This window comes from Nanorana parkeri, unplaced genomic scaffold, assembly GCF_000935625.1.
Source record: "Nanorana parkeri isolate BGI_ZX_2015 unplaced genomic scaffold, ASM93562v1 scaffold71, whole genome shotgun sequence".
NCBI lineage: Eukaryota > Metazoa > Chordata > Amphibia > Anura > Dicroglossidae > Nanorana > Nanorana parkeri.
The window spans coordinates 1,458,377-1,471,735 of record NW_017306339.1 but is presented as its reverse complement, the minus strand read 5'-3'; the positions used below and the strand labels follow the sequence as shown (position 1 = coordinate 1,471,735).

General features: G+C 42.2%; 1 protein-coding gene across 1 annotated transcript in view; it reads right to left on the bottom strand.

Annotated features, from left to right (window-relative positions):
* BIVM (basic, immunoglobulin-like variable motif containing) overlaps window positions 1–13,037 on the bottom strand; it is a 19,171-nt gene extending 6,134 nt beyond the window's left edge. The window contains exons 1-8 of the mRNA XM_018576615.1: window positions 12,896–13,037; window positions 8,317–8,884; window positions 7,165–7,285; window positions 6,517–6,612; window positions 3,238–3,342; window positions 2,738–2,832; window positions 1,948–2,080; window positions 1,101–1,184 (exon numbers count right to left, since the gene is read on the bottom strand). Coding sequence (XP_018432117.1) covers window positions 1,101–1,184; window positions 1,948–2,080; window positions 2,738–2,832; window positions 3,238–3,342; window positions 6,517–6,612; window positions 7,165–7,285; window positions 8,317–8,773 — 1,091 coding nt within the window. The 5' untranslated portion in view covers window positions 8,774–8,884; window positions 12,896–13,037. The remainder of the gene's footprint in view (window positions 1–1,100; window positions 1,185–1,947; window positions 2,081–2,737; window positions 2,833–3,237; window positions 3,343–6,516; window positions 6,613–7,164; window positions 7,286–8,316; window positions 8,885–12,895) is intronic.
* Window positions 13,038–13,359: the final 322 nt, after the last annotated feature.

Below are 13,359 nucleotides of genomic sequence, written 5' to 3'. Positions count from 1 at the left end.
AATACTTATTTTCCACCATAATTTGCAAATAAATTAGTTCCAAATCAGCCAATGTGATTTGTCTGGATTTGTTTTCTCATTTTGTCTCTCATAGCTGAGGTCTACCTATGATGCCAATTACAGGCCTCTCTCATCTTTTTAAGTGGGAGAACTTGCACAATTGGTGGCTGACTAAATACTTTTTTGCCCCACTGTATATGTATATATACACACACATATATATATATATATATAAATAATCACACATATAATACTTACATTCCATTGTTCATAAAAAAGCTCCAATATACAGTTATTCTTGTACCACAATTGATTATATATTTTTTTTCTTAAGCGAAGCAAAAAAAACACAAACAAGAATAATTTTTCAGCTTTTTGGATTTCAAGAGAGGGGTATCTCCTCCCATCCCGTTCTCATTTTTATTCCCACCCACTAACATTGAGAACCCACCCACATTTAAATTAATGTAACAGACTGGATTCATACCTTTGCATATTTGCTTAAAGTATTTGCCGCTGAAATCAATGAAAACACATTAAAGTGGAAATCAATGCATGTGTTAAGGCACGTGTTAATGCGTCATGATGTATGTCAATATGCATTGATAAGTATCATGACAAGCCATTTAACACAGAGAGCATTACAACACGTGCTGATAACACACAACACCACACCACATGTTGACATATGGTGACATAAGTTTAGATACTTTTCCATTCATTTTAATGGAAAACAAATAGGGGGTGTGCATCCAACCTTAGGGTGGAGTCATTTTTTTTAAAGTGTGGTCTCCTAATTAATTTTATTCTACCAAAAGGTGTTGCAGACACACGAGATGTGACCAAGTATATATTTATTTCTGCATGGTGGTCTAAGACTTTGAAAAAAGGTGTTCATATAATATACAGACCCTCATGCATGGAAGTGTGTAATGGAAGAACAGTTCTAGTTGCCACAGGAAGCAATCGGTGTCTGCCTATTATGCTCCAAAGTGTTTGGGAAAATAAACTCAATAATTTAATTGGGAGAATTGCTTTCCCCTCACAATGTTCTTCCTTTAGAAGACCTAATACAATTTACCAGTGAATGGATAACATACTTTTTACAGTGAATTGTTGGATGTTTTCTGCTCGGCTCTCCTATTAATATCCAGTATTCAACTTCATGCTGGATTAGCGGACCTCTAGAACAGAAATAAATGTGTTGGTTAAACATGTCATTTAGAAGAGCATATCACAGTTTACACTTTATTTCTTTTTAATATTTAAACCATTTTTAGCTATGAAACTAGAAATAAACCTGTCCTGAGAGACATAAGGAGGGCTCTTTGTGAAAATGCCAGCTACCTGGCTAGTTCTAGTTTTAATACATCCTGAGACACTGAAATGAACAAAAATGTAGATAAGGAAACGCAATCGCTTATCAACATACATGTGAACAACTGAGAAAACATTGAAGCCATTAGGTCAGCATGACATCCAGGAACCTAGCATTTTGAGGAGAGTTCAGTAATAGCAGCCTCCATGCTTTTTTCATGATGGTTTTTTTTTTTTTAAATAGATGTTTATTTAAAACTGACATACAGTGAGGAAAATAATTATTTGATCCCCTGTAGATTTTGTAAGTTTGCCCACTTACTAAGAAGTGAAAGGTCTATAATTTTTATAATAGGTGTATTTTAATTGAAGGAGACAGATTATGAACCAAAAATCCAAAGAAAAAACACATGGTACAAATGTTATAAATGGAGTTGCAGTTCAGTGAGTAAAATAAGTATTTGATCCCCAAGCAAAACATGACTTAGTACTTTCTTTGTAAGTGGGCAAACTTACAAAATCTGCAGGGGATCAAATAATTATTTTCCTCACTGTACAGTAACTACCTGGAATCAGGTGATCATAAATAATCACCTGAATGTAGTATTCTAGATCTTAGAATCTGCTCACCTGTATGCTTTACAGGCCTTTAATGGAGTAGCTTCAAATCCAATAGGGCAAAAGTAATGATTCTGGCAGTGGTAAATGTAGGCCATGCAATCATCTTTCAAACCCTGAGTTAACTTTGACAAAGCTCCAGCCGCTGAAAAGCATAAATGGGAAACCGGGTCAAAACAGCAGAAAAAAAAGCACAGCAAACAAATGTACTGCAGTCAAGGATAATATAACTCATGGCTGTATAAGGCTACTAGTACAGCAACACTTGTTAGTGCATTTCCTCAGAGATACACTAGAAGGGCGCTGAAGAGGAACTCAACACTCAGTATGTGCAATATAAACTACAGCTAGTATAATTCTAAAATCTACCTTCATATTATTTTACCAAACTCTTCCATTTTCCCCTTAATGTTAGCAATCACAGTGAGTGTGTGCTGACTGGCATTCAGCTTGCATTGTAGAATGTCGTCAATTTTAACATTGAAAGTATTTCATTTCAAACATTTCAGAAAGTAGATGTAAAAGGTGAAGGGTTTGGGCAGCTTACAGTAGTGATCTCCATGTCACTTATTTCTCCTGTTGCCATTTCAGGGTCAGAAGAGTGACCCACTGACTGCTGTGGGAGACACAGTAAATCCACACTCCCAGAAGTGTCAGTTTCTTCACTTCCCCCAACCCGCCCCTTGTAAAAGAAAAGACTCAAGATTCCCTCTACAGTCATTCAAAGATGAGCATCAGGGCAACATTTTGAACCTGGACAGTAGCATACCCTTTAATAAATGCGCATACTGTGTACACTTACCAGACTCTCCAGCAGTCTTGTTTTTTCCATGAGGTTTGTAAAGAACATACGAACACCCTTTCACATGAAAATGATCATTTATTTGTCTAAACCATCTAGGAAAAAAAGAGCAATCATTTAGATATTTAACTGCAGATTTAGATATAAAAGGAAAAGCTTTAATTCATTTTTAGTTGGTACTTTTCCAGCAAGAAATTAAAAATATTGGCGACGCCTTTCGTTGCCCAGCTGCATATATGTTATAGTGCCATACAATGAACAGAAAAATCACACAATAAATAAATTATACACTTTATCCACAGTCGTATGGTAAAGTCACATAATTTAGGAGTGTCTGTTGCATTTGTGGTTGCTGAATGTCCTTTACCATCAATGCAGCCAAGCATAAAACACATGCCAGTTGGTCAGTGAAACAAGCACAAGTTTTGAGCTGTGATTGTTAATGATACCAGAGGTACGTAATGCAATGTCCTGGATGCAAAGGGACTGGAAGGACTGACCTCATCAAAGTGGTATTTCCAGTAAATGGACCAAACCGAATCTCTTCAAAGGGTGGCTGAAAACCCAATATATGTAGAGCTTCCTCTTGAGTGATTGGTGGAAAGCTTTGTGGGAAAGAAATTATACAACTTTATTAGAGTCAAACTACTTTTTACATCACACTTTTACATTCTGAACTAAAACATCTATATAGAAGAATGCTACATTAAATCAGTTTTTCTCAAACACTTTTTAAAGCAAAGTAAACCCTTGAATGAGCATTCAGGTGTCAGGAAACCCCTGCTAATAATTATTATATTTACAGCTCATGTTAAATTTGCGTGAACAGTAAGTTGATCTATAAGAATAAATAGAAGACAAAGGAATCTGGTGCACTAGGCATATTTGACACCCAGGGCTGCTCTTATTTTCAGTAATAATGACATGACACAAATCATTAATAATGGCCAGAAAAGAAATGCAGACAGTGAAAATTGTGGCGTTCCCTTACATTTGTCAGTGAAGAAACCCCCTTACACTGGTGGTCGGTGAAATGTTCCTTTACATTGGTAGTCAGTGGAGAAGGGTCCCATTAGAATGGTGGTCAGGGGTAGAAGGACCCCTTTATAGATCATTAAGAAAAGGGCAATATAGACATTTTAAGTTATTTGCAAATCTTGACTTTCTCAGTAAAAGTCGAGCTTGATACATCCACCGAACCGTCATAATCTCTCTACTGGTCAGTAAGGATGTTTATCACATTAAGGAACCAACAATTAGGCTCAGAAGTCTGGAGTGAGGGGGGTCAAGCTGGACTTTTAAAGGATAAGTCTAGATTTAGATATACTTTCAGCTGCTGGGGCAAGAAGAGAAAAAAGTGGGGTTTTTGAGGCACCAAGTCCAATGAACTACAAGAATTTGATAAAATAAATTATTTATTATAATCCAGTACAAAGATAAAAAACTTCACAATTGATAGTATTTCATAAAAGGGGAGAAAACCTATCAATTGTGACATTTTAAATCTTTGTACTGGATTATAATAAATAATTTATTTTATTAAATTCTTGTAGTTCATTGGACTTGTCACTTTGTGCCTCAAAAACCCCACTTTTTTCTCTTCTTGCCATTGTTACTTAACTAGGGGTGTGGCACCTAACTACTCAGGATCTGTTCACCACAAAAAAAATTGTTCTCATACTTTCAGCTGCAGAATTCTCTTTATCTAGTGATGGTTCCAACATGCAGTTTTACTGAATGTAATCTATGTGTTTCCTCAGCCTGCTACTGTAAAGCAGCATGTTCCTACCTTTACTGTGCTCCTCTACCTACCATCCTCCATCATGGGAGAACATGTGTACATATGTCCTACCTCCCACTGTGGGGTACTTTTAGAGGACAGTCGCCAGGCAAGAGTACTATCATGTATCGGTAATGAGGTGTGGCAACCTGTGCAACCTCCTAAACAATGCCAGTTCCAGTTTGCATTTTCCTTAAAAAAAGATTCACTTTAAAGCAGGGGTCTCAAAGTACCGGCCGCTGGCCAGTATTGGCCGGTACCATTCAGCCTGCTGTCAAGTCAGATACGTCGTGACTCAGTGGCGGAACTACCGCCGGTGCAGGCGGTGCGGACGCACCAGGGCCTCTAGGGGGCCCAGCACAGTCCCAGCGCCGGATCGGTACCTAGCGTGCGAGTCTGCGAGAGGGAGGTAATGTATACAGAGAGGGCACCTCTCTATATACATTGCCCCCTTCCCCCTCTCTATATACATTGCCTCCCCTCTTTCTATATACATCGCAATGCCAAAAGTGCAATTTTTCTGCTGATACAGCAGCGCATCCGTGCTTTCTTTCCTCCCCGATGGGCGCTGCTCTGTGTCCCAGTGGGGAGGAGAGAAAGTGACAGCCGGCCAAACGCTGCGGGAGGAGAGCGCTGTGTTTGTGTTTTTTTTTTGGGGGGGGGGGGGCCCAAAAAAATCTTGCACCAGGGCCCTTTGTTCCTTAGCTCCGCCACTGTCGTGACTGTGACTGTTTTCTAACCACATGTAATCCTATCACATACCATTACATGCGGTGTGCAGACATTTACATGCATCGGCTGTCACCTGATCATTAACTTGAATGAGTGACAGCTGCCGCTTGTAAATGTCAGATTAGGGATTTCGGCTGCAGGGAAATGCACATTTTTAAGTAAACGCAATTCTGAAGTATGAAATTTGGCAAGCGGCCCCCATGGGAGAAGACAGTTTGCCCAGTGGCCCCCGAGTGAATTGAGTTTGGGACCCCTGCTTTAAAGTATTGATAACATACTTGCATAATTGGGCACTTAGCAGGCATTTTCATCACCTGAAAAGTACCACCATTGTCAGACTACTACATGTCAATGTTATGAATACGATGTAGCTCTAACACTTTTCTCTCATACAGCAGCATCCTTTGAAAGACAGAGGAGAGCATGGGAGGGTGATTTAAGGATGGCTATTGGGTGCATAAAGCATTTTATTTTAATAATACTAATGCTATATAATATAGCAAAGCATGATGGCTCAAGTTCAATGGCTTTAATGGCTTTAAACTCCACCAACCTTTAATGTAAAACAATTAAAGTAGTATTAAAGTCTGGGCGTTTTTTACCTTAATGCATTCTCTGCATTAGGGTAAAAATGACCCAGCACCTTTTTTCTACCCCAGTCCGCCCCACACTTACCTGTCAGCTACGTTCATACCCGCCGCCAGTCCCAAAGTGATCCTCCGTTCCCCAAATTTCCGGGTTGCGGGGTGGGGATACTGATGGCAGAGGAGCCATAGGCTGCTTCTGCCATCAAAGAGGGAAGGGGCGTGGCCTGCCACAAGGCTGTGTGTGTCTATGGATGCACACAGCCACCATGGGCACGAGCGCGCATGGGTGCCTCCATTAGAACGATGGTGGCACCCGTGTAGGGGGGTGGAGGAAAGGACGGAATTAAAGACTTTTAAAGAAAAAAAAAGCAACAGCCTCCAGCAAAGGAGGGTATCCTTAAAGGAGAAATAAAAAAAAATGGTCTTTAATATCACTTTAATATAAAAACCATCTAGATAAATCCAAAAATAGTTTGTTTGAAGTGACACATGTTTAGTTTGGGCAGCTGCACATTTGCATGATATAGTTTATAGCGCAGAAGTTTCATTATCAATATCAAAACCATCACAAACAAATATTCCTAGCAGAAAATATCTTGCTCACGACAAATTCCTAAAAGACTCTGGATACCAATCAGTCTTCTGCATTTCCTAAATATCCTAGTAGCTATGCACTATACCTTCCTGATCCCAGAGTGCTGTACAGAAAATTCCAGCAGGATACTAGAGAGGAAATACCACAGGACGTCTTATACTGGGGCCGACTGATACAATACCTGGGGAAACAAATATGGAGTACGTCATATCACCTTGTAACACACATAATATAATGTGTAACTATGTAAAAACATTTTGACTTTAATATCACTTAAATTGTTTTGTGTAAGGAAATGCTGGCACCACCACCAAAGGGCCTTTACATACCTTCCATTATTCTTCAGGAGCAAACTAGGACCCCAAACACCAGGGCATTCTAATATGCAAATCTCCACCTTTGCTGAGAAAATGTAAAATATTGATCAACCCAATCCCACATCTCCCTACTGGACTTTAGGGCTGCCAATCTCATTGAAGATTTAATAGAAGAATGGGAGGGTCATGGGAGGCAGACTGGCCAGCCCTTGATTTTTACAGCAATGGTTCAGAGTTGCATTTCAAAGCACCCTGGGGTTTTGGGGGTTCTGAGGTGTTCCTGAAGATGTAGAAAGGCATTTAAAGGTGCCACGATTTCATAGCAGCTGCCAATTTACACATTTCTTAGAGGATTACCTAAAATAGAATTTCAAACTTTAATTTGTAAAATGTTGTAATTGGTAAAGGACCAGTACCATCTTCGGAGATCCAGAACTTTACGCTGCTTAATTTCATCCACTATAAAGTGTTGTGTGCATTCCCTTAGTGGCTTCACCTTTCTGTCAGGCTTCTTCTTTGGAGTTTGTTTAACCACACCTAGATCAAAAAGGAAGATAGGAAGTGAAGGTGTACCTAAAGTACTCACAATAAATATTTTAACAGGAAGAACACAGTACCTAACACAATTTAATCACATGTATTTCCTTTTACCCCTGTGGATAGGTTTGGAAAATTACATAGGTGGTGGCCAAGATGGTTTCACAGCTTTATGCTTCTGCATCATAGTAAGGCTGTGACTAGCATATGATATGGGCCAATAACATCACTTTATCTGTTATCAGAGCTGTCCCTAGAATTTCCTTTTACCCCTGTGGATAGGTTTGGAAAATGACATACGGTAGGTGGTGACCATGATGGCTTCACAGCTTTATGCTCCTGCAGTATAGTAAGGCTGTGACTACATATGATATCGGCCAATAACATCACTTTATCTGTTATCAGAGCTGTCCCTAGAATGAAGCTGCCTGAGGCGGGTGTCGTAGGTGGCATTTGATTGGGGGTGCAGCCGGGTGGTGGTGGGGTGCAGCAGAAGGGCAGCCACAGTGTCCTAGAATGCTAAGAGCTCCTATCAACATGTGAGGCTCTGTCTGGCTTCCCGCTCACCTCAGGAATGATGCCAGGGAGCTGAGTGAGACAGACACTCTGGCTGGCATCCCGCCAAGCTCCTGGCAACCAGTGACATCAGTGAGCTGGGTGGGACTGGACAGAGAGCCCCTGACAGCACCGCTCTAACACAGCCACCTGTCCCACCACATCTGAAGCCACCATGGTCGACTGCTATCAGCAAAGCCAAGAAGAGAAGCACTATTAGCAGCACCTTTTTCCCCCTAGGCTATGGCCTCAGGCGGCATATATGGTAAGGACGGCCCTGACTGTCATATACAGTCAGGGCCTATACATTCTGATCGTTCCCTATTGCATTGCAGCACTAAAGGAGGTACTTGAATCTGCTCCGCACTGCCCCTTATTTGTCTACCTAAGACTTGTTTATGCAACTTGAGTTCCTTTTTTACAGAAAGTAAAGGAAAAGGCACAATTCTTTCCATTTGGCCAGGAAAATTATTTACCTGTTTTAGGTTTTAACTTTGTAGTCATTGTGTTAAAGTCAGATGTGTCAATTTCCCAGGCGAGAGGATATGTTCCAACATCACTACATAAAGAGTCCAAGCTTGTATCTTCATTATAAATGCTCTCAGGACCACTAGCTGGAAGATCTATGTAATTCAGTGAGTTGTTTATGCTGGGTTTCTCTTGGGAACTTGCACTGCTAGCAGAACTGGAAGTTTTGCACAGAGATGTTGCTTGGTTTAGGAACGCATAGTCCGAGCATATGGTATAGAACTTTTCTCTTGTGTGAGTCACTGGACATCCCCAAGGATAATGACGGTCACTAGCAGGCTCTAAGTTTCCCACATTGTGGGTCTTCACATTGTCTTGCAGATTGTCTTTCTCAGATTTCTCTGTGGACTTCTGCTCCTTGCTGCCAGAACCATTAGCTTCTCTATTAGCCTCTACGTTAGGCATTGAATGAAAAGGCAATCTGGAGTTTACCAAAATTCACCTTGCCAACAAGGATCAGTGGAGTAAAAGGAGACTAGCTATTTCATCTGATGAGCTTAACAAGGAACGTACTACCTAAAAAAAAAAAAGAAATCATATTATAAACCTTCGGTCACCAACTTAAAAAAAATTCCAGGAAAAAGGACAGAAAAAAACACGTATTTTAAATGCTGATTGCAGCGTTCTCTTTTCCAAAAATTATTTCTTATTCATTTGAAATGTGCCTCTGAACTTGCTAGAAAATTATATCATGAACAGTCTAGTCTCCTCCTTGCATGCCATAGCCCTCTCCTGTTCTGGTAATCTGTAAGTTTTGTCTGTGCTGACCCAGCACCGACAACTCTTGCCCCCTCCTTACATAACCTCTAAGGCCCCATTCACAGTAAGCGGATTTCCGCCGCAATATCGCACGGGCGACGTTCCAGCGACGGTAGCGCGACCTTCCCCGTCGGACTCCATAGAAAAAAAACAAAATCGCGCAAAATCCGCCGAAAAAAGTGTCCGGTTGAAGCGACTTGCGACCGCGACGCGCGACATGGAGTTAAGACAGCTCCATTGAATAACATTGGCCGGCGACTTCTCGCAGCAAAAATGCGCGATATCGCGGCGGAAATCGCGCGACAATTCGCTATATGTGAACGGGGCCTTAATGTACAGCTCCATGTCGCCCGTCGCGGTCGCAAGTCGCTCCTACAGGACCCTTTTCTCGGCGGATTTTGCGCAATTTTTTATTTTTTAATGCAGCCCGACGGTGAAGGTCGCGCTACCGTCGCTGGAATGTCGCCCCCGAAAGTCGCGCTATCCCGGCCGCGGGGATCCACTTCAAAAGGTATGTCGCTTAGTGTGAATGGGGCCTTATGCAGTTTTAGGGAAAGAGCACAGGAAATACTATAGTGCAGGGCTCAAAAGTTCCAATCGCCTGCTCACATTTGGCGAGTGGAAATGCAGTGCAAGCGAGTGGAGATTCAGTGAGGCTTGCGTTCTCGAACCGCGTACCTGACTCGTGGGAGCAGCTGCTCCTGCTGGGCTGTCTCCCTTCCATTCAGCAGGAGCTCAGTGGAGCTCTTCACTGAGCTCCGGCCGAAAACAAAGTGATTAGTAAGGTCTGCAGCAGACCTTACTAATCATCACTAGATCACCAGGGATCTGCCTGCTCGCCTCCTCCCTGCAGAAAGACAAGCTGGGGGGGGGGAGTGTATTTTATATGTGGGGGGCAGGGAGCTTTATGGTAATATTGTCAAAGTTGTTGTTAATATTTATTTTTGTAACTTTATTCTGCATAAAACATGTAACAGTGTAATTTCATAAGATCATTTAAAAGTGTGTGTTTAGGGGCGGAGTTAAGGCTGGGGCAGGGTAGGGTTAGGTGGGCAACTGGTGGCGAGTAACTCTTAAGGCCTGGCTAGTAGCACAGGACTTGAAATTTTGACCCCTGCTATAGTGTGTCACTTAAATGAGAGGGCCTAGTCTGCTGACATAGCATCCAAGATAGCAGCACCCAGCAGTAGGCTCAGGGCTTTTGGATGTCTACACAAGGAAGGCTTTAACAGGTACATAACATGTCTAAAATATATTAAAGTATATGTGTAACTAAAACTAGGGATGCGCCGTTACCGGTTTTTTTGGTTACAGGTGGCAATATTTTTTTTTTCCAGGACTCGCCGATACCGAATACTGATACCAGAAGTCCCACAAAGGAAGCCCAGCGGCATGTTATGACTCGCCACCCGGCTTTCTAATTAGCTGGGAAGCCGTCTCCATGCTCACTCGTCACCAGGTGATAATGACTCCCATGTTATGTTATGACTCGCCGCCCGGCTTCCTGATTGGCCCTGGAAGCTGGTTCCATGCTCTCTCATCACCAAGTGAGGAAGCCATGAGGTGAGTCATTACCCACCCCCGGCTTCCTGATTGGCCAGAAAGCCAGATTAATGCTCCCTGGTGACGAGGGAGCATGGAGCCGGCTTCCTGGCAAATCAGGAAGCTGGGCGGCATGTAATGTCTCATCGTCCGGCTTCCTGATACTGGAAGTTCCAGTATCGGGATAGTCATCATGAGCATCTGGGAGAGTACGAGTACTCGCCGAAATACTCAGTATCGGCACCGATACGGATACTAGTATCGGTGCATCCCTAACCAAAACTTTATTTTTGGATAGAGTAGGGAAGGGTTAAAACTGCTGTCCATTTATTTATTTTTTAATTTATGGACCATTGGAGAAATTTCTCTTCACTCCCTGTCCCAGAATGCATCAGGAAGTTAGAGGAAATCTCTCAAAGTTAGAGGAATTCCCCTCTAAAGCTGGCCATACACTAATGGATTTTCTTTGTTCAGCCAGCAGGCTGAACAAAAGAAATCTTACAGGTTCCTCCATCTATGCTAAACAGCTAGGATGGAGGAATCCCCCCTGCCCGGCTATTCTGAAAGCCCGGGCCCACTGCTGTAAGAATACATGAACAGTGACTGCAGCTGACTGGGTGCAGCCCCTGTTCAACCGTCAATTTTCGGCCCAGCTCCTTCGACAAAAGTTGCTTAAGTAATTGACTTTTATTGAATCCGCATAGCCACCCACTGATTCCTGTGAATAGGCCAAAATTCTAACCATGTATGGCCAGCTTTAGACAGTTGTCACCGGAATAGGCTTACCTATTGCAAGATTTTCCTTTACAACTTTTTCTGGGGAAATTACAGCTGGTGCCTAACTTTTGAGGTTTTCAGTGGAACTGGCTGCTAAAAAAAATTCTCCTGGCTCCTGGATTGTACAGATTGGCTCCTGAATTCCATATTAATGTGTTGACCTCTGCACTAAAGCAAGAAATCATCTCTGCATATAACATTAGAGAGACACTTCACTGCGTTGCTACCTTGCTGGTCTTATTGCATTCCCCACAATAACCCACCATTATTTCAAGTTACCAAACGAGTCGGACGGTCAGGTCCTCACTATGTACCTTTCCTTTTAATACCTGGTGGTCATTGTTTACCTGTTTATGTACTTGAAAAGTTTAACACAAACATATTTACAAGAAATAGATACTTCAGCTTCTCTCTTTAGTGTGTTCAGTTAAGATAAGAATCCCCCCTTTAAGTCCCTGTTCACACCCTGTTCTCAACACAAGAAATCCCATTCATTTCTATGGCTCCTCTTCACATCGGTGAGTTTTGTTGTAAGCTGTAAAATGCCGAACGCTGGAAAAGGTACACGAGCTTCTTTCGGGCAGATTAAAGCACGTTTGGCCACACAGACTTCAATGGAAGAGCATTAAAACGTGCGACACAAGCGGTTTGCACATCTCTGTGCGCGTTTGCGTGCACGTTTCCTCATTCATAGCAATGCATTTTGATCTGCTTAAGAAAACATACATCTTTGCCTTTGCGCATCTAGTGCGCGTAAAAATGTGCAAACCGCACACAAACGCACATACCATGCGAGGGAAAAACGTGCATAAAAATGCATGGTAACGCTGACGCCCAGGTGTGAATGGAGAATTATATAAGGTGCCAAAGCTGTGTCAGCATGGCGGAAGGTGAGAGGGGCAAAGCAGGCCTGGCTGGAGAAAAACTTTTTGGAATGGATCCCACCCTGCCTGGATTAGCGTCACCCGTTTCTATGGTGCTGGAGAAGATGTTAAGGCACCCTGGTTGAGAAAGGCTGGTATACATATACAGTTATTTATTTACATATAATATTTTGCTTTGAAAAATAACAGTAAACTGTTTATAGTTTAAAAAAAAATTACCTGAACCTATCTGAACAGAGTAAAAATGATAAACAGACATACCATTCCATCATTTATATTTTGTGACAATAATTATACATCAATATTGACAGTTCTCTGGCATCAATGACATCGGTACAAAGCCAGGGCAGACATACTGAAGGAGAAAGCATGAGAGGCCAGGCCTGTGTCAGCAGCTCCAAGACAACCTAAGCACAACAAAGCAGCAAATGTCTGATCAGCCTCCTATACACAGACACTCACATGCAGGCACATCATTCAGCAGCAATGCAGAGCTCAGTCTCCTGCTATGTCCACAACATCTTATTGTGCATTGTGATGATTCTATGGAGACATGACATCTTACCTCTCCTCCTCACCCCCCTGGGAGACTAAACGATCAGACTGCTTGTCAGGGACACAGTGCAGCTCAGTATGAGCAGTGTGATGTCAATCAGGATTGCAGAGCAGATCAAGCACCCTGTATCCCCTGTGTTACCCACCACTCCCATAACAGGGCTGATCCAAACCTGGGGATGTGCCATGGCAAGTGATCGCCACCTACTGTATGGAAGACCTTACCATTTAACCATGTCACTGCTGAATATCCATTTATTGCCAAAAGGCTTCCTTGGTTATCTACACATCTAATGGCAGAACCTTGTTTGTACTTGTGAAAGTATCACATACATAGTTCTCGTTTTTTCTTATCCCTGAAGAATATAAAGCATTGCATCAAGAGGCTGACTGTCCAGGCAGGGATATAGGTCAAGTAATGTGTACAATAAAAGATGTGATAGGGAGGGAGAGTTTACTTCCTTGGGGCTGGAA